Here is a 21,403-nt window from a genome sequence, read left to right as displayed (position 1 = left end):
GCTGCGATCACCTCAGTCCATCTCGACAGCTTCCTGAGCATTCAGTTAAGATTTTTTGTACCAGCTTGAAACATCAAAATGAGAGCGCTGAATCTGTTTTTGCTTTTTCATGGTGAGTGCCTATGATTTAAAATGTTAGTAATGATCATGATACTGTTTTTCTTTTTAAGAAAATGTCTAAATTAATTTCTATTCTTTTTGGGAAATGATAGATCATGTAATAATTCTTACTTCATTTGTGTCATCTGCATAATCTGCATCAAACAACATGCATGGAAATTATTTACAGATGGAAAGTGTTATTTCACATCATTAATTTCAGTTCAACTTAACTGTAATTACCCGAAAACCAACATAAACTTTGAATTGACATTAGTTTTTGGTGTGACCTATTGTTTTTATTTAATGTTATTAAAAAGTTACAAATTTACAAAAAGTTACAAATAGTTCAAATTTTGGTCAGAAAAATTCAATGAAATCAGTTAAATTTAAGGTTGAACACACTGAGGAATTACCTGAAACAACGCTTTTTTTTATTGCTGTGGCTATAAGCAGTTTGGTTTTGATTTACTGACTCAGATTTTTGTCTTTCAGCAAGTCTTCAGCTTCGTTGTAATCAAGACAAGATCACAGCGCATGTTGGAGGTGAATTCATTCTTACCTGCAGCTATGACACAAAGCAATTCCTGTTCAGTAAAAAGTACTGGTGCCAAGGGGACTCTCGAAGCACATGTCAGATTTTGGTGGATTCAGAAAATAGGGGTAAAGGGAAACACAGGTCTCAGGTTATAGATTTAAAACGAAGAGGACTGTTTGTGAAAGTCACAGATCTCAAATTTGATGACGCCGGAGTGTACTGGGTTGGGATTGACAAAATATACACTGACATCATGACTTCAGTTAGTGTGGTCATCACTGAAGGTAAGAATAAAACACAGTCACAATATTAGTAGCAAACTGCTTCTGAATATTTACCCCCTTAAACTGTAAGTCTTAATTTAAGCATTTTGCTGTCTTCTGCTTGCCCAGTTCCAGTATCTAAACCCAGTCTTTGGCCCTTGCGCTCTCTGGTGGACAGACCAACGTGTTGGGGTCAGCCGGTGACGGTGCGCTGTGGTTGTACAAAAGGCACTGCTGTTGTTTACGCCTGGTACAAACACACACACAACAAGAATTTTCTGCTTCACCAATCCTCAGACCTGTACCTACACTGTGGCACAGTGGAAAAGGACGGCGATTATTACTGTATTGCCAGTAATGACATAAGCAGACAGCAGAGTAACGTCCTCTCAGTGCAGGTCCTGATGCCTGCAGAGAGCAGCTGCACCTATGTCGTTCATATGCAGGGTAAGAACAGATGTGATGTATTCTCTCCTATAAATATCAATGCAAGAACTGTTTAACACTACCTATGATGCCTGTGTTTATACTTTATTGATAACTTCAAAACAGAGTCAGCAAGCAAAGCTTAATCTTTATAGCACATTTCATTCCAGGTGGAAACATTATGTACTCTGCAAAGAAACAAAATGAAACAGATCGAATCCATTAAAACTAAACCCATAAAATAATGATTAAGATGAGGAATAAACCAGTTAAAGGTACAAAGGTGTGAGTCAGAACTGATAAATGAAATATAAAAAAAAAATGAATAAAAGCACAAAAAATACAATAAAATAATATAAATAGACCAATAAAGGATGATAGATAAACCAATAAAACAGTAAAAGTAATAACACACCTGAGTTAAAACCAATAAAAGAATAAAATAATAGTTAAAATAATTAAACCAAACTACTGGAAAGCGCAGCTTAATTTTAAGACTTTACGTTAATTATTGTACATCATGAATTTCTAGGAGCACGTTTGGATTCAAATTTTTTATACAGTTTATCATACAATTTATATAATTATGCAACAAAAATATATTTCACATTGCAAGTAAAGATTTTAAGGTATTAAAAGTGTACCTCACAACTTTTTTTTTAGAATCTCTTATAATTCATTTGCACCACCATGTGTGAAACTTCATAAGTGTTTTTCTGCAACCATAATGAATGGTGAGTGTGCTTTTAGCATGTAATAATGCTTTCATATTGCAAGCGAAGTATAGGTGTATTAGTACCATTGGGTGATTATTAGTGTTTTTAAACTGTGCCTGAAGGTAAAGCATGTGTAACCTTAAAAAACCCCCAATCAAAACACTGTCATTATCTGGTCATAATGACTGTTGTTTTTTTTTTTGTTTTTTTTTTTGTAATTTTGTCATCTGTTTACATGTGTTAGCCTATAGTTATAAAGGTGATTGCTAAAGAAAACTAACACACAAAAGTATGCAGTATGAGAAGAGGATGGAAATAAACAGGAAACTAAGCCACAAAAGGTTTTGTTGTTCATGCTATTTATGGGCCTTCAGAAGTGTAACATCTGTCCGAATCCAAGTCTGTTTTGCACTGCAAGTAAGGCTGTGACTCTGTTTCCGCTGTGCACTTGTCAGGTTCAACACACGGTGATTATTACTGACCGAATACTCTCTTATTACACTGATGGCGCAAAAGTACTATGATGAAGGCATACTGAAAAGCCTTAAATAAAACCTTTCATGCAAAATAAGAGATGGTAAACTGTTGATTATTGATATACTTCATCTTATGAGTAATGTTTTGAAATTGGCAACGGTGATGTATATTGTTTATCTATAGAATTAGCCTTGTGTGTAGGATTTGACTGTGATGCCATCTAGCGGCCAAATTTAAAAAAAAAAAAAATACACAGAGGCAAAAAGTAAATCCAACCCAGCACACAAACTGCACCATCACCGGGGTTGTCTGCAGGGGCTTTAGGCAAGTTAGATTTGAGACTTTTTAAGACTTTTGACTTAACGCCACCCAGAATAAAATTAAGACTCATCTTTCAATAACAAGATTTAAAGAAATAAAGCAATAATTACTCAGGTTTGGGGACAAATTTCCACAAATGTTTATTAAATATGTGGTATGTGTGGGTGTATTTTCTTGGCGATATGTGTTGTTATTTAGTTATCCTGATCTGTGTGACATTAACAGGCATTCTGCATTTTTTAGAGATAGATGTTACCAATTATTTTGAGCTTTTGCAATGTGACGTGGAAAAAAAAAGATTCTTAAAATCCTACTTTCAATGCGTTAGTACTTTCAAGACTTTTGTAAAGTAAATTAAAATATCTTAATACTAATGAAGGCCTTATGTTTAGATTAATGAATCCAGTGACTTTTTTTTTTTTTTTTGGATGTTTTGGTTGGACCCTGGACTCATTTATACAAAAAAAAAAAGGTTTTTGTGTTTTAAAGGTCAGAAATTACAATAAAAATCATGCACAAAGGCACTTTAAATAGAAGGATATAATAAATTATAAACATGGGCTCATAGAATGGGCTGCTGGGGTCTGATTTGTGTTGAGGCTGTTGTGAAATACTTGTTGCACAAAGTACAAGCTCATAAAAAAATGCCATTGTAATGTGTTTCTTTTCAATCATCAGGCCAACCCATTTATGACTGTGCCGACAGGATGAGCACCACCATGGCCACAACGCCACCTCTGACCACCTGCCAAGCTACTCAGAAAATCCACTCTGACGCAATAAACCGGTCCTTTCTGATCAACGAAACGGATCACGATCTGTTTTTCAGCAGGTGAAAAGCATTCATATATCTTAAAATGGATCTGTTAAAAAAAAAATATACATGTAGTCACTAATAAAACGTCTGCTTTTTCAGGGCATGGACAGGAGTTCCATTTTGGTACTTATTACTGCGTTGGAGCTCTTTTGCATCCTTACTGATATTTCTATGCATTGTACTCGAATGTACAAAAGCAAGACACAGACATACCAAGAGGAAGACGAGGGCTCGTGGCAGGCGAAGGCCCCACATGGTTGGCTGACCGGCTTTTTATGGTGGTACTTCCTCAGAGGTCGTATCAGCACCTGTGACATTGGTTTGTGGTTTTATTGTTTGCCAAGGTTCTTTGATAACATGATGATTTATCAGCAGTCTGAGTCATAACATACGTCACCATCTTCATCAGTGTGTCACTGCAGAATTTATCAAACTGGTCATTGTTGTAATTTATTTCAAATGATAGCTTTTTCCTTTTATATATTTAAAGAGGTGGACAAAAGAGGGATGGTCAAACACATTTGCTCAAGTAATAATAGAATAATATATTAATACATTTAAGGGCCTGTGTGTAGGATTTAGTAGTATGTATGGAGTACTCCAGGACGAGCACTAAAACACAAAAATTTGTCAGCATTTCAGCACCTGTGGTCTTTGTCTCGAAGTCAGAGGGTTTTTTTAAAAATAGGTTTTTGGATAGAAACCTGAAATGAAGTCTATGTTTAATACAAGCTGAAGAGACGTTCACATTAGGTTCTTTGATATAACATATATATCAGTACCAGCTCGTGAACTTTGAAGTTTTTATCTGTCTCGTAAAAGGCAGTTGCTAAAAAGTGGCTCAGAACGGCAATGATGCCGAGCCGCCGAAGACGTCTTTACAGCCCGGTTATTGGAGAGAGGTTACGTCGTGCCATTAGTTAATTCAAAACCTAACATTAGATTTTTGCTTTTGGCGATTGCATTTAGCCTTCAAAAATCCTAAAAGTAATGTTCATTTGCGAAGATTAAATTGCAATTTACAAAACATGAGTATCTTAAACTTTTGTCCACCACAAAGCTTATTTTCGACATCAATCCAAAATCTAATGCGGAAAAGTCCCATAAGCATTTTGATGAGGGAACCAGGGTGACACTTAAACGTCATCCTTTGGCAGAAATTGAATATAGTAATTTATGTAGCCTATACCTAAATTTGAGTTAGACTCCTGTAAAAATTTATATTAGGGCTGTCAGCGTTAATGCATTAATCTTTTTTATTCTTTTTATCACACTTTCCTAAACTTTTAAACGTACTTAGTTTGAACTGCTGTTTTGTTGACTTCTCAGTGACATGGTGAGCACGTGTCCAGATCAGAGCGTTTAGCTGGCACATGATTTTCTGTCATGGCTGACAGGGTGAGTCTCCAAGCTAAGGAGCCATAACAGAAGAGACCATATATAAGCATTTTCCAGCAAGCACAGCTCATTGCTATTAAATATATACAATTGTCAGCTACGAGCAAACATTGACTTATTGATGCCATTACAAAAAAAAAGAAAACGTTAAATATATAGCCTAGATTTATACATGCACAAGTCATTGTTAGTGTCCAGACTGCCTTAAAATTTTAAGTTGAATGAATTTGAGAAGACAAGTTGTATTAATACAAAATTACCTCAACTTTTCTTCTCAAAATCAGTCAACTTAAAATTTTAAGGCAGCCCGGACACTAACCGCTTTGCTTTCAGTTTGCAAAGAGTGGGGCAGAGGGTTACTCACAGATGGGTTACCCACAAAAAGAAACCCCAATAACTGTTATTTGATGAATAATACTAAATAAAAAAGTAAAACTATTGTATAAGCAAATAATATAATTTCACAACAATGTATACTTTCAGCACACTATACTTATGTAAACAAAAAGCAAGAGTTAATGAAATTAACATGTTGCAACTGTCCCCTGTGTTGGGTCAGTTGCAACATCTGACTTTCAACATTCAAATAAAAATTATAAATGATATGCAATTATGTTTAAATTGTATGGGTAATTAGGTAAGATTAGTATAAAAATGGTTGGTGTTGTCAAAATAGTTTCTGTGCAGCTGAGAGAAATTTAAAAAATGTTGCAACTGTCCAAAGTCTCACCAACAGTTAGCGTGAGTGTTTATTTTTATTCTGTGTAAACCGGTTGTACAATAGAAGATTAGGAAACAGGGGTGGGCGTGTTTCAGGCGCTGCACTTTTTACAGCGGAAATCCACGACAGATCCTGACCACAAACAGCACAGCTCATCTGCATCATGCTCAAAACTGGTGTCTAATACAGGCCATAGCCGCATACAGGCCACTAGTTTGTTAGATTCTTTATATATATGTATGTATATATATATATATATATATATATATATATATATATGAAAGTTATGAAACACAATTCAATGAAATTGAATTGTTTGTTGCTGGTGTTTTTGTCTCAGTGAATGTAAAACTATTTTAACTAGAGCCCATAAATGTTATGATGAGTGATACAGATCTATGTGCACAAGGATGGTGTGTTCAGAATATGAAGAAATACAAGATAGATATTTGGAAACTAATCTCTTGCGCAATCAGCAGTGACGTGTTTTATGGCATGGCAATATATTATCTAAGTTTGTTTGGTAAAAAATTCCAAGCGTTACAAGAGGAATATATTCAGTGTTGGACACAGAATACTGTCCAGTATGTGCAACACTCTGATCAGAAGCTAGAAAAGAGAGATATCATGATGCATAGTAACTGCATCTGAGACCTCAGCCCTAAATAAATGGACTATTTTTCTTTTTCAATTTGTTTTTTAAGAAAACCTCAGATCCCAAAATCCTTTATTCGGTTTATACTTGTATTTAAATAAACAGTGACATTCCACCTTTGTCATTAATTATTTTTCCAGCTCTAGTCAATACATAGTGATAGCGCCTGTAAATTACTCTGTACTTGATAGTACTTACTTGCAATATTTTTCACATCACAATTCAGAATTAATCTCGAAAATAAAAAAAAGTTTTAACCCTTTGAAACCTGAAGCAACATCACTTTTCTAGTCCTGCTTTCAGACGCCTTTAAAAAGTATTATTTAAGCAAATTGCCTTGCCGTGCAAATATTTCACAAATTGCAAGAAATAAGTTGATTTCAGAAAAAAAATATTTTTTAAAAGCTACGAGAAGGCGAGGGACAACTACATTTATAATTTTAAAAATGACATATTTAAAATTATGCCACAAAATAGCTAAACATCTTTATGCACTTTTTCCCCAGGTCATTTCTTTGTTTTTTTTTTCTTTTTGTTTGTTTGTTGTTTTACTTATTACTCATTTTCAGATAATTTTCTAATACTTTTTTAAAATTTATTTTTATTTTATTTATTTGTTTGTTTACCAATTTCTTGCTAATTTTTTGGCCCATTTCTTCTTTTATTGCTTATTGTCTTCCTTTCATGTTTTTGAAAAAAAAAAGAAAAAACAAGCCAATATACTCAAGTTTACGGTTAAACGGTTAAACCATTTTGGCTTTTGGGGTTTATCTGATTTTTGTAAATATATTTACTTGTCATTGTTACAACTATTAAGTCAAAAATATCTGTGAATGTGAATGTAAAATAATGAAAATCTCCCTATTCCCCAAATTCCACCCCCCCCCCCCCCCCCCCCTCACTTGCAAGTGACATAAATGGGAAATGGGCTGTGCGATTTAGGGGCAGGACAGAAAAATAGTGAAAGAGGAAACATTTAGAATAAGACCAATTATTTGTTACTCAGTGGGAAGTACATCACTTCCTCTTATTCCCCATGCCAGGGTTTGGTCCATTACATCAGTGTGTATGAATGCTTGGTCTGATGGTCTCCATTGTTACCGTTTAAATGGAGTTACATTTTGACTGGCCGAGAAAAGGCACATCAAACATTTAACCAAGTACGCTGTACAGGAGAATTTAAAGTCTTTCTGGGAAATTTAAGGAGTAGCATTCAGATTCGCTTCACATCCTCTGTTTGTCTCCTCAGGTTTTCTGTTTTCTGAGGCCATAGGCGATATGATAGGTGTACTTTTTTGGCTAAGTCAGGTATGATTGAAATAAAAGCGTATTACTCCTTTTCTGTATATATAATTTGTTTGGTATTCTTTTTTTAAACTAGACATTGTACTATTCGCTTTGATTTTGGCCATTGTTATGCATGTTGTGTTAGCCCAGTGATACTCAACTTACGGCCCGTGGACAAATCTGGTCCCTGACAGAGTATCGAGTGTCCCCCCAACCATTTTCTGACACACAATAAAAAATAGAGTGATCCACTCTGGGAATTGTTTTCATACTTTTATAAGGCGCCAGTGTGGATTAAACAGCATCAAAACAGAGCTTATTTATTAAAAGAGTGCCAGTGGAGGATCCCCCGGACCCCGAAAGAGGTCCTAGCTAAGCCCCCAATGTCCTAAAATCCTAGAAACATCCTAAACTCCTATAAATGTACTTAAATCTTGGAAATGTCTTAAAATCCTAGAAATGTACTTAAATCCTGGAAACACCCTAAAATCTGACAAATGTTCAAAAATCTGAGAAATGCAAAAAAAATAAAAAATAAATCTTAGAATTGTCCTAAAATCCTAGAAATTTCCTAAAATCCTAGAAGAGTCCCAAAATCCTAGAAGAGTCCCAAAATCCTGGACACACCTACAAGTCCGAGGAAAGTCCAAAAATCCGAGAAATGTCCTAAAATTCTGAACTTCTAGAAACATGCTAAAATTCAAGAAATGTACTAAAATCATGTAGGTATGGGGCTGCTGCGACTGGCCCCTGGCCTCCTGTCATTTTTCAAAAGTGGCCCCCAAGCAAAGCAAGATGATTTCTCCTGCTGACTTAAAATTATTTCAGGGCAAATAAAATTATATATATATATATGTATGTATATATGTATATATGTGTGTGTGTGTGTGTATATATATATATATATATATATATATATATATATATATATATATATATATATATATATATAAACTTCAAGTGGCATGGTAAGGGTTAACAGCCTTTAAGAAGTCGGTGATTTATGGTTAGATATGAGTCACTGAGCAAAGGCCGCGCCTGTTTAGGACCGGAAGTCGCACCCGTTAAGGAGGAACCAAAATCTACCACAGCAGATCAGCCTTTGGCACAGTGATCCTTCACCTTTAGTTTGGTAAGTCCAAAAACTAGTTCGACGTTTTAATACACTATCCTACCAAATTAAGCGAAAACAGGCCGGCGATGCTCCGCTAACGTGCCTTTAGCAGTGTGTTTTTACCGTTTGTTGATGTCACGATAGCTTAATAATAAGTTAATGTTAGCCTGCTAGCTTAACCGAGCCCCGGTTGTGAATTCACGGATTTAAAAATGTATTGATATTGAGCGAATTCAGAGTCTTTATTGAAAACGTTTAACTCGTTTTACCACCTTGAGGATTTACTGGTAATTCGGCATCTGTTCTATGTACGTTGAAGTTAAATTTAGGCCAACACCCTCCATGTACCGCTCACTGTGTTTTGGCAACATGGACGATTTGACGTATCCGCCGCTGGTGTCACGGGTTCAATGTTTGCTGCTGTAACGGCGTGTTTGTGCTTCTCGTTTTTAAACATATGCCGAATTACCCGTCAGATCTGTTACTACAGTCAAGTTGTCAAAAAGGTCAGTAAAGTTGGACACACTAGCAGTGCCACGCTAATTAGCTAATATTGATGTATTTTGGATAGAGTTTGGCGCTCTGAATTACGCAAATATTGAGCACATTTGCCTACGAAAATTAGCCAGTGCCCTGTGATTGGTTTGATGTACCTCATAGCTATCGATAATTTGCATGCACTGGCGGATTGTTTTTTTGTGTGTTAGTATCACCTTGTGGTTGTTTTATGGCAGTTACATGTAATTTGTGGTGGGGGGTTTCCGTTTTGTGTCTCTGTGTAGTCATTTTGTTGTTTTTTAGTCGTTTTTGTGTCTACTTGTGGTTGTTACATGTCTTTTGTAGTCATTTAGTGTCTCTTTATAGTCACCATTTGTCATTTTGAAGTCGTTTAGTTGTCTTTAGTGTAATTTTGTGTCTTACTGAGGTAATTTTGTGTCTTCTTTTTGGTTGTGTAGTGTGGCTTTGCTGTCATTTGTGTCTCCTTGTGATTGTCTTGTATTTATTTATTTTTTTTGTAGTTTTTAGTGTCTCCCTGTAATCAGTATTTGTTATTTTGAAGTCGTTTGGTTGTCTTTGATGTAATTTTGTGTCTTACTGAGGTAATTTGTGTCTCCTTTTTGGTTGTTTAGTGTGACTTTGTTATCATTTTGTGTCTCTTTGTGGTTTTGTGTCATTTTTTCGTCTTGGTTGTCTTTGATGTAATTTTGTGTAGTACTGAGATGCTTTTGAATCTCATTTTTGTTTGTTTTGTGTGGCTTTGTTGTCATGTTGTGTCTCCTTATGCTTGTTTTGTGTCCATTATTAGTTATTTTGTGTGTCTCTGTGATCATTTTATGTCAGTTGTTGGCATTTGAGTGTAGGAGGTAATTTTTCTGCCTCTGACTTAATTTGATGTCTTTTTTTAGTCGTTTTGGTTGCTCTGTAGTAATTTTGTGTCTCCTTGTGTTTTTTGTGTGTCTTTTATAGTGATTAAGTGTATCTTTGTAGGTGTTTTGCCCGTTTTGTAGTGACTTTGTATCTCTTTGCAGTTCTCGTACATCTGTTTGTGGTCATTTTGAGCTTCCTCCTAATCAGTACGTGTTCATTTGAGTGACATTTTACAAGTGAAGGCTCAGGGACTCCTTAGGACAGCTGATAGGCCCATTTAGTAATCCAACCGTGCTTTTATGACTGTAATTTAAGGTCCTCTATGGAGACAGCTCTGCCTGAATTAAATCAGCACGGGTTCAGCCCACATTATCGAGTTGTTATTCAGATTGTCTTGCTCACAATAATGTTCGTCTTTGCCAGAAACATCAGTGACTTCATCAGACTTATCTCATCATGGGTCTCACTTCCCTCCTCCTGCTGAGCAGTCTCGGCCTTTTCGTAAGAACTCAAGGTGAGAGCCAGAGTGGATAAGCTTGTCTCATACTACATGTGTTGTTATACTCAAGCTGGTGTGTGGTTTTACACTATCTTGTCTGCACTTGTTGGGTTCATCTTTTCTTGTTTTATTTTTCATTGTAGCTCAAAGCTGCTCCAGACCTGAAGGAGGAGACAACATGGTTTTGGGGGACGATCACATTCTTTTACAAACTTTTCCAGATGGGACCAAAGTTACTTTTGCCTGTGAGGTTGGCTACGAATCTGCAGGAGGGTCTCCATCCATAACTTGTACTGCTGGCAGTTGGAGTCCTTTGAGGCTGACATGCAGAGTAAATATTAGAATCTTATTTTTACATTAAAAATTTGTATTAGCTGCAATATTTCACAGCCAGTTCAAATAAGGAAAACTGCTCTTTTTTGATCCATGTAGTAAATAATGTCTTATCAACATATAAATGCTGGATCAATAGATGAGTAACTTATAATATTTTATGAACAGTCTGTTGAATCATTTGTGCACAATGATACCCAGTCATTTTTTAAAGGAAGAATTTATCCCAAATGATGTTTTCTTTTTTTTTTTCAGAGAAAAACTGTGGTTCTGCTGAACAAGTGTTAAATGGAGTTGTGGACTACCCTGAAGGCACAGAGTTTGGTGCTAAACTGGTGGTGATCTGCAGTGAAGGGTTAGTAATACACTGACAACTCTGATTGTTCATGTTAAGAGAATCCCTTTTTATATGTATATATTAAATATATATTAGATATATTGATGAAGTGATGACATTTTATATCCAAAAGGTAAGAGGCAATGCTGTAATTCTAGTTTGTTTTTTAATTCCCTAATTAGTCACACATTGGTTAGTAGAAATCCAGTCATCTGTGCAGTCCAAGGGTGGAAGGGCAACATGCCTTCATGTGAAGGTTGGTAATCTCTCCGTGATAGTACAAGAAACACGACAAAGTCAAATCTCAGTGTCTGTTTTCTATTCTAATAGATGTCACTTTTGTTTTGCAGTGGTGACTTGTTATCTGCCACCTGGAGAATGCCACATTCAGTCCAATCAAAGAGCACTATAACTATGGAGAAGTTGTACAGTACACCTGTCCAAAAGATTATACACTCAATGGATCAAAATCACTATCGTGTTCCGCCAGTGGAGAGTTTGATGCTCGTCCTCCCGTTTGTATCAGTAAGTTTTCCTAATTTTTCCAAACTTTAGCAACATTTTCCCCGTGTAAACTCGGCGATGACCGATACTCTCATTTACTGTGACATAGAAAATGTTTTTTTTTTGACAATTGTATTAATTTACATTTGTCATTTTTCTCCCTGCAGATGTTCAATGTAAGGAACCTGAAATTGACTTTGCTGAGCAGATTGCAGGTTCCCGAGTCCCTCATAGACACATGGCTTCAGTGACGTTCGCATGTAAATCTGGGTATACTATGAAAGGATCTGGAACTCTGACATGTGGAATCGATAGCCAGTGGTCACCTAGACCTTCAACAGTGAAGTGTGAGGGTAAGTCATAAATAACAATTACTTCTTTGTTTCAGTCTGTAAAGAAAAGGCGGCCTTTATATTTGAACATGATGAAAACTGGGTTTTATAGTAAACTAGATCAGTGGTTCCCGACTCGTCCAGCCACTGGGTCCAGATTTCTCCTTAGTCATTAGTTCAAGGTCTGCTTTTTTTTGGGGGGGGGGGGTGACTTTTCTTTTTCAGAAAAAATGACTTTTTTTCCCTACACATTTTTGGTGACTTTTAAAGAAAACATACCTACCAAAACATGGTCCAGCCAAAATAAAGATACCAAAGTTACACCATATATCACAGCCAGGAACTGTAACAACGGAAATTGTCATTGCATTTACATATTTCTGACAACCAAAAAAGAGATAATAATTTCTTCAAGTCCAGTGCAAAGGCACAGCATGTTAACAGGCCAAAAAATACCAACAATAGAGAGACATAAAAAAACTCACGTTCAAGTTAAGTGTGTGTTTTTCACAAAAATTGTCGCGAGTCACTTTCGGTCCATTCAGAATAGACCTGCAACCCACTTTTGGACCACGACCCACCTGTTGGAAACACCTGATGTAGATGCCATCATATGGCATCATCTATATACTTCTCTCTGTGATCTATTTTTTTTTAGATACGAGAAGCATAGAATTTTTTTTTCCTTTTTCTTGACGGTTAAATTAGTTATAAAAGTCAGGAAATTACTATTGCAACACTTTCTTTTTTTGTTTTCACTCAAGTTTTGTTGTTACTAATGCCATGAAATACATTTTAAAAAGCCAAAATTAAAATTTCATGCCGACTCTATGGACAAAATCACATTATTTACACCAACTTCAGTGTCGAAAACCCTCACGTCACATTTATGTTGGTGAAACACGAAGAGAAGTCTGTAAATGTCAACAAAACGCAGTTAAGACACACTGAGTTGAAATGAAATGAGTGCACATAAATTCAGAGTAGTGATGCCCAGGGGACACCAAAAATGCAAATCACTGATTTCTGAATGAATGGTTATCTGGTGTTATTTTTGGCATTAAAGGCAATTTTTTTTTTTAGAGTGGCAAGGGTTCTTGTACTTTTAAAGGGGAAATGCTGAGATACTAAGTCCTGCGAAAACAACAGTTTTTACAGCCCTTCCACTATAAATCAACTACATAATTAAACTGAATTAGTTCATCTTTGAGATACTGGTACATTTCTTATGTTGACAGCACTATCTGATTAGCCCTTTATGTCTTTGCAGCAATACCCACGACTAAACCCCCGACCACCCCCACCACCACCACCACCACCCCCGCCCCCCCCACCACCACCCCACGTCCTGACACAAAGAAACCGCCAGGTAGAGTCCGTATTAATGCTCATGAATTATCTAAAGCTCTACAGTGTTGTCACATGACAAAGTGGTGCAATGTCAGTATTTCCCCAACCACTGCCACTCGAGTAGATCAAAAGTCCAGTAACAGATAGACAAACTTATGCAGTGTAAATGCTATAGGCTTAAAATATAGAAATGACCAACAAAAACAGTCTGTTTTGTCTGAGCATTGACAGTTATTAGACAAAAATTATACGACTGTATAACTTTTGTCAAATGTCCTTGCTGTTAAGCAGTGTTTCCTGTGTGTTCGAGGAGTCAATTTAATCAACGATAATATCATGATGAGACTTGTGATTTGCACCCCATAGTAATTAATTGGTTACCCCCAACATCCCACTCTTAAAGCAGTCAGCTGAGGGAAAAACACTGAATATGTTTGTGACAAAAAAGGCTTTTTGGAGTGAAGGACGCCAAATCCTTATCATTATTATTTTTAACAGAATCAAAACGAATGCATTTCTTACTAAAGTTGTGATATTAACATCATTTCAACATGATTTTCTGCATGAACGATAAAGTGCTGCGCTGTGTTGAATCACTCAAATTCATTCAAAAATCAAATATTTCCAACTGTTTATTTTGTCCATGAACTGTTTCCCAATTGGTTTGCCAAATAATTATTTATCAGTATTATATGGTATAAAATTACCTAAACCATGATTTATGCATGCTGCTTGCAACTAATTTGTATAATTACTGACCTTAGATTACCAAGAAATCAGTTTATAACGTGTTTTTAGTTTTGTTTATGTTGGGGCTGAGCAAAGAAGTTGGAACTTGTAGCGTAACACACTTAACTTGACAGACTTGCAAAGATGAGGAACATTTCTATGACAATTTAAGCCAGGAAATGTTAGAAGTTTTGCACAAGGGTATCAGTAGAGTAATAACACCTTTTTTTAGTGGTGAACTTATTTTTTATTGGCAAGCAATACACGGTCTTATGGCCTGTTTTTGTTGGAAGTATGCCCATTTAATTGAATGTACTCTAACATATGCAGCCCACACTACTGCAAAAACTACTCCACTGACTGTGACACGTAAGTTTTTAATATTTAATATTACTGTAATTAATATGTTTAATCTATTTCTTAAATGAATTTGCAGTTAACTAGCAGATAGTAGCCTTAAGGGGATAGCTTGGATATTTTTAAAGTATGGTTGTATGAGGTACTTATCAATAGTCAGTGTATTACATACCAAAGATGAAACGGCAGGCGCTAAGCACTGTGCTTCTGTGGACAGATGTAGCAGCAAAACAGATTTTTAGCCACCAAAAGTGTACGCTATAGCATAAGTATTTTTACCGCTACATCTCTCTGTCAGCCTGCCCGTTCTGACTGACTCTGTAGTTACACTGTGTTAATTTTGTAGTCACTTTTATAAGGACTACAATCCCCAGGACTCATGGACTGACACAAGTGTTGTGCATTTTAAACATGTTACCTGTTATGCCCTGAAGGTCTCTGACCGAAAGCTTGCATAGTAGATGTGATTTTTGCATGGGTTTGAATGTGCAGAAGTGCTGATGCAGGATTTAAAAAAAAAAAAAAAAACCCCCTTGGCGCTGGAAGCAGTTGGCGCCAAGGTATTTTTTTTCACAAAATTTCATCTGGACCTCATTAACAAAGTTTGGACATCCTCGTTTTATACAGAACGGCGAGGTGGCATAAGAGTGTGATGTTCCTGCCTGAAGTGACGGTCTAAAACGGGTTTTTTTGTGACCACTTGCGAATCCATGCTTAACCTTTTAAATGCCATAGTCACACAATAATGCAGACAAAATGACGGACGGAGGCAGCGGATGAGCAGCTCCAGTGTTCAGGGATGTTAAATTATGCCTTTTCTCACGGGAGTCTTGCTTTGAAGAGAGCGATGTAACTGCTTCATATACATGGAGTAAATCGCTGTCTGACATTAAGGTAAAACAGTGACAATATTCAAAATATGCCCTTTATTTAAACTGATACTGATTTTTTTTTAAGGAGGGACTTTTTTATGTGGCTAAAATATGTTTTGTTATTGAACCCTCCACAGCAGTACATTGTTTAGCTGTCATGTGGGACTCCAGCCAGCTTCCAGGGGTGTTTCAACTGATATCCACCACATGTTATATGCTGACCACAGATTAGTATCACACACAACCAAACTTAAACATCAGAACTGTCCCTTTAAGCAAAATTCACAGTTCACACCCTCTGCTTGTGTATGAGCTTGCTACTTGAGTAATTTTAATTAATTAATTCCCATTCATTCTTTATTGTAAATCATGTCTTTATATATGAGTTTTTCCACTTTGAACCTTGAGTTTGCATGCAGCTCGAATTGTCGGCTGAAATATTGAAAGTGCTGTTTCTCATTACTCAACTTGCTAGCTTGCTAATTCACAATGTGGCTCGTTTATCATTGCATGTACTCCTGGAATTAGTCAAGAATTTTGCAGTCTTACATTTTCTGTAACAATATAGCAACACATGTAAAAAAAAAAAGAAATAAAGAAAACATAAATATAAGAATTACATTATTTTTAAGTTTTAATTAGGATAAAATCTTTACTCAAATTTTCTCAAAATATGTGAGGAGCAATGCTCCAGTCATACTCTTCTTAAATCCCAGCAGTCACAACACACTGAACAGACACTTTATCTCGTCATGTCCTTCTCCTCGATGTTTCCTCAAAACATCGCTGAGCTCTTTATGTTTATGTCTTTGTAGACAGACTTGATTTAACTGTAAACCTCTGCTCTCTCCTACAGTCGATCCTGGCACTACGCCTGGTAAGTCATCAAAAAAATCTTTTATTAACTGGATTTATTATGTTAAAAATTATGTTTTTAAACTGTTGCAAATAAGCATTGTAGTTTAACCAAAAGCACTGCTAATACAATGATATTTTTTTTAATTTGTTTTTTTACAGGCAATGGTGGAAATAGCCTGGCTATAGGCTTGGGTGTTGTTTTGACATGTAAGTTTTAACTTCATCTTTGAACAGTAGATCAGGAATGTAAAGATATAATATTGACCTTAATAAGATAATGCATTGGTATATGATAGTAGACTTTGATTTTAAAAAGGGCACCATTTTCATATTTGATTAAGCAAATAACAAAGAACATGCTCATGTAGTAATAGCTGCATGTGTCTCTGTCACTTTGCTGTGGTTTGTGTTTTGCACATGATTTAGCTATGGAGGGCGCATATAAGGTTTAAAGAATGAATTGTTTTTCACACAAAGAAAGAACAAAACTCAGTTAGGCAATAATTTTATACAAGGAAGGCTTTTTGGGATTACCAGTCTAACCCTGTTGATGTTTAGCATTTAAATGGCACTACTTTTGTTGGCCTTAATGGCCGATCATCTTTTTTTTACATCATCGGCATCAAACATCAAACTTTTTTTTTCTCATCATAAAAGCTCTCTTTCTTATCGGGGCTGGAATTGGATTGTATTACTATGGAGTCCCAGGATTCATCAGGAAAAAACGAGGGTAAAAGGTTGTTTTATTCAACTATGCCGACTAACCCTTAAAATGGCTTTGTCACTGCCGTGACTTCTCCATCTTTTCCAATCTTTTTTTGGCTCAGTGCTTTGTGTTAAGTCAGCATTTTCACACTGCTCTGTCTGTCAAGTGTTGTTAAGTGTTGCACGCTGCACGTTGCTGTTGTGTGAATTGTTGGCTAAAGTTTTTCCTCACCAACCGGTGTCAGTGTAGTCTCAGGTGAGGGCGCTGAAATAAGCCCTCTAAGCGACTTGGGTCACAAAGCTCTCCCCCACGGGCATTATGTTGGTTTAAGTCATGTGTTGAAAAACTTGTCAGTCAGATGAAGTGTATTTCATATTAGCTATTCTTATAGTGCATCCCCCAGAAAAAAAAATATTATTGCACCTGAACATGACCAAAATGCATGCATGCATAATAGAAAAATTACATATTGTAATATGCTATAAAAGGTAAAGTATAGCATGCCAAAAAAAGTCATAGTGTAGTATATTAATTTTTAATTAAAATGTTATTGAGGTATATGCCATGAAAGTCATAGTGTAGTATGCTGTTAAAATTACATTTAAAATGCATAGTGTAGTATTCATAAAAAAATGTTATTAAAATGTCATAAAATAGTATTGCATTAAAAATGTCATAGTATATTATGCATTTAAAATTTCATTAAAATGTTGTAGTATAGCATGCCATGAAAAAGTCACAAAAAAGTCTAACAGGATGCAGTAAAAATTCCTAACAAAAATGTCTTAGTATTGCATGCCATTGAAAGTCAGAAAAAAATGCAGTGACCTTAATATTTCCTAAAAAAATGTTATAGTGTTGCATGTCATAAATATGTCATACTATGTCATAAAAACATCACAAAAGGTCATATTATAGTATTCCATAAAAAAAATCACACATGTCACAGTATAGCATGCCACGAAAAATCTTATATTAAAAGTCATAGTATGGTATAAAAGAGTTCTTAACGGTGTACAGTGTAGAACGCCATTCAAATTTCAGAGAAAATGTCTTAGTTTTGTATGCCATAAACAGTCTCATAAAAAGTCCGAGTATATTAAGCCATCAAATTTTTTATAAAAATGTCATAGTAAGTATGCCATTAAAAGTCACAAAAGAGTAATAGTGTAGTATGACAACAGCATTTTATTGAAAAAAAAATAATAGCATAATGACAATAATTTATTTTTAAAAAGTCATATTATAGTATGCCATACAGATGTCTCGAAAATGTCTGTGGTTTCTGCTTCAAATTGCCTCTCTGCTTCAGTATATTTTTACATTGGTTAATTTTATCTTTGCAAAATAGGAAGCTGTGGTATGTAACAGTTGTGGAAATGTTTCTAAAGAAACACATTTTGTTTCCTGTTGAGATAGGGTTGTTGTTGAGTTGGTAAAGTGTCTTGAAAATTGACAACTTAATACCTGCCACACCTCTTAAAAACTTTTGGAGCTTGAGTATGCATCAAGGTTAAACAGCCTTTATCCTTGTGGATAGAGATATGGAAGCCGTCAGTCGTGAAATGTGATTTATTTATTTTTATTTATTTTTTTTTTAAATGCCACCTCCAGGGGTCATATATTTCTTTTTGCAGTAGAGGTTTGTGCTCTTCACATTTTTATAATATTTATAACTCCACACACTACAGTATGTGAATATTTTAGGGTTTTGTGGATCATCAGGCCAGACATAAACATGAAAATGCTATTTTAACCTTTTTCTCCTTGGCAATGCGTGGTGACCTGTTGATTTTGGCTCTTAAAAATGAACAGGTAGTTTTGTTTTTTCTTCTCAAACTAACACCCACATAAATTTGGATATTTTGGCTTTAAAACACAGATGACTGTGGTGTTCACGTGTGTGTTTGTAAGGTCGTCTTTGATGGGTGGTATGTAGTGTTGTGGGTGAAAAGGGTGCTTCTCTGGCCTTCCTTAAACTCGTCTCGCTTCCTCGCTGCCTAGTCGCACATAAGCAGTAATGTTGACCAGTCATTATTGGATTACAGCTCTCGGAGCGGCATTCCTGACAATGTGGTTCCAAAAGATGGAGAGGATTTAGCACTTTCGGTAAGAAGTTGGACCGCCAAGCACACTTGAGCTGAATTATGCCAAATGAACAGATAATGATGTGATGAGGAAGAATATCATGATTTTGAGGGCAAAAACTTCTATTTTTCATACTGTCTGTCCATGATGTATTACTAATGGTTTCTTCCCTCTTCTATATTATCCTGGACTGCTAATTAACCCCTTTGACCACTTGCATTACTTCTCTCAAAATACTTCAAAGTAATCTTTTCTCTTTCACAGGCCTTTAGAGGGGGGTTCATTTATTTAAAAAAAAAAATTAATATATTTCTTTATCTTCTTTTTTCCCTCTGTAGTGAGCGGCACTGTCCTGTTGGTCCAGTATTACTGGAGGTAAAAGCGGCTGGTTAAGAAGAGGAAAATCACTGCACTTGTCGTGGAATGTTCTTGTGCCGTCCATATGCGTGTGGATCACACAAGCTTAGAAAACTCTTATCAAAGTTAGTCTCTGAACGCCGGTCTGACAGTCAGAAACCTCAACAAATTGAGCTCAATCCTTAGTTCATGCTTTAAGCAACTCATAACTACTTTTAAAAAACTATTCTGTATGATTCAATTCAGTGATGTCTGTGATACCTGTCCTCTTCGTTACAACATCACAGCAGCATGTCTCAGTGCTGTATTAATGAAGAATGAGATTTCATGTTTATCAGATAGGCATGAAACTCCATGTTTGAATTTAAACTTTTGCACTATCGCTCAGAGCACGGCTCAGCCTGACCATTATAGCTCTGTTACACTGACGGCTTAACACAAGCAAAATCAGTTCAGAATGTATGCGTGCTTCACCTTAAATGCAGCTGTTTGAGGTTAAACTGTTTCCTTCATAAATATCCAAAAAGTAATTGTTTCACCTGGTATTAACATGCTTCTTGGGTGATTGGATCGTAAGCACAGTTGTGGATGCACACGGTGTGTCCTCAGTATGCATTAAGATCACCTTCTCTCAGTAGTGTGTAAGTTAATGTGGCCACACTGAAGGACTAAACTTTATGTTGCTGCTGTTACACAGGTAGATGCAATGCTGAAGGACCATCTGTGGAGCCACTCTCAGCTGTCCACTCGTGATCAGAGCATGCAAGATGCATTAATACCAGGTAGAAACAGGGCCAGAGTTTAGTGAGATGTTTAATAACATAGGGGATTTGCATTTAACTAATTACATGTATCATATTACACCATATGTGTAACTGGAATAGTTGATGCACTACCAAAATCATTTCTGTTAAAGTGAGGCTTCTAGTTAATCAACCAGTCTGCAGTTGTGTAGATTCAATTTCCATCTCTAGAAATAACGGGATCTACAAAATAGTTCCTAGCATAGTGCCTGAAGAGAAGGCATGCTCCGTATGCCTTAATGCAAATACCAAGTGTTTTAGCTTGTTGTGTGTCAGTTTTTTGGTGTTTGTCATTTGAGGCTGAATTGTGTGCCCAGCTTAGCTTAATGTTTATGCTTTGGCACGTTTTTTTGTGCCCTGAGCGTCACCAAACAAGTTCCCTTGACAATAAAATAAAAAATAACTATGTTGTTATTAAATTTAAATAACTTATTTTCCTCAAAAGTATTTCTTTTGTTGACGTCTCTCTTCCAGAGTGTCAGTTTAATATTTGTTGACCCCCACTCTACTCAAAAGTAGAGTAATACTTAAATAGTATGAGGGCACAGGTAATGTGTATGTTGTTATGTAAAGATCTGTAGACTTTACATAACATAATGCATAATAACATAATACATAATGTGTATGTTGTTATGTAAAGATCTGTAGACTGTGATCTCTGAATGTTTTGCCTTTGCCTGGCTTTTTTCTGTATTTATTAAATTAAGAAATGTGTCAAAATTTCTCATTAAGACTTGTATTATTTTGACTTTTGTATTATTTTTAAGCAGGCATAGAAATGTCATTATTTTGGCACTTTTGTATAAATGAATGAAATAAAAATGATCACAGACTATTTTTTACAGTTTTTGCCTGTAATTCACCCATTCACTGACACACCTTAAGCTTAATGTGGCCAACCTTTGGGAATACTTAAAACAAGCTTGGTCATTGGACCACCAACCCTGCAATCAGTGGATAACCTTCTCTACCTCCTGAGCCACAACCAACCACAAAATCTTGTTCACAATGTGAATAACATTTGAACACAATGGTTGGTGGACTCTGAAGTAAACCTAGCCATTTCTGCAGAAAGCTG

General features: G+C 35.9%; 1 protein-coding gene and 1 long non-coding RNA gene across 2 annotated transcripts; both read left to right on the top strand.

Annotated features, from left to right (window-relative positions):
- The first annotated feature begins 8,766 nt into the window (after positions 1-8,766).
- Positions 8,767-21,045, top strand: rca2.1 (regulator of complement activation group 2 gene 1). The gene is made up of 12 exons (XM_042491080.1): positions 8,767-8,850; positions 10,624-10,714; positions 10,843-11,030; positions 11,747-11,894; positions 12,041-12,226; positions 13,476-13,574; positions 14,615-14,653; positions 16,370-16,390; positions 16,531-16,578; positions 17,029-17,101; positions 19,126-19,186; positions 19,504-21,045. Exons 2-12 carry the CDS (start codon positions 10,657-10,659, stop codon positions 19,504-19,506), a joined length of 924 nt encoding a protein of 307 aa, XP_042347014.1. The 5' UTR covers positions 8,767-8,850; positions 10,624-10,656; the 3' UTR covers positions 19,507-21,045.
- Positions 11,366-11,746, top strand: LOC121946781. Its single transcript, XR_006106044.1, has 3 exons — positions 11,366-11,387; positions 11,552-11,625; positions 11,720-11,746. It is a non-coding gene; the product is annotated as an uncharacterized LOC121946781 (long non-coding RNA).
- Positions 21,046-21,403: the final 358 nt, after the last annotated feature.

The sequence above is a fragment of the Plectropomus leopardus genome, chromosome 8, assembly GCF_008729295.1.
Source record: "Plectropomus leopardus isolate mb chromosome 8, YSFRI_Pleo_2.0, whole genome shotgun sequence".
Lineage (NCBI taxonomy): Eukaryota > Metazoa > Chordata > Actinopteri > Perciformes > Serranidae > Plectropomus > Plectropomus leopardus.
Note: the sequence above shows the minus strand (reverse complement) of the source record. Positions and strands in the feature narration are given on the sequence as shown.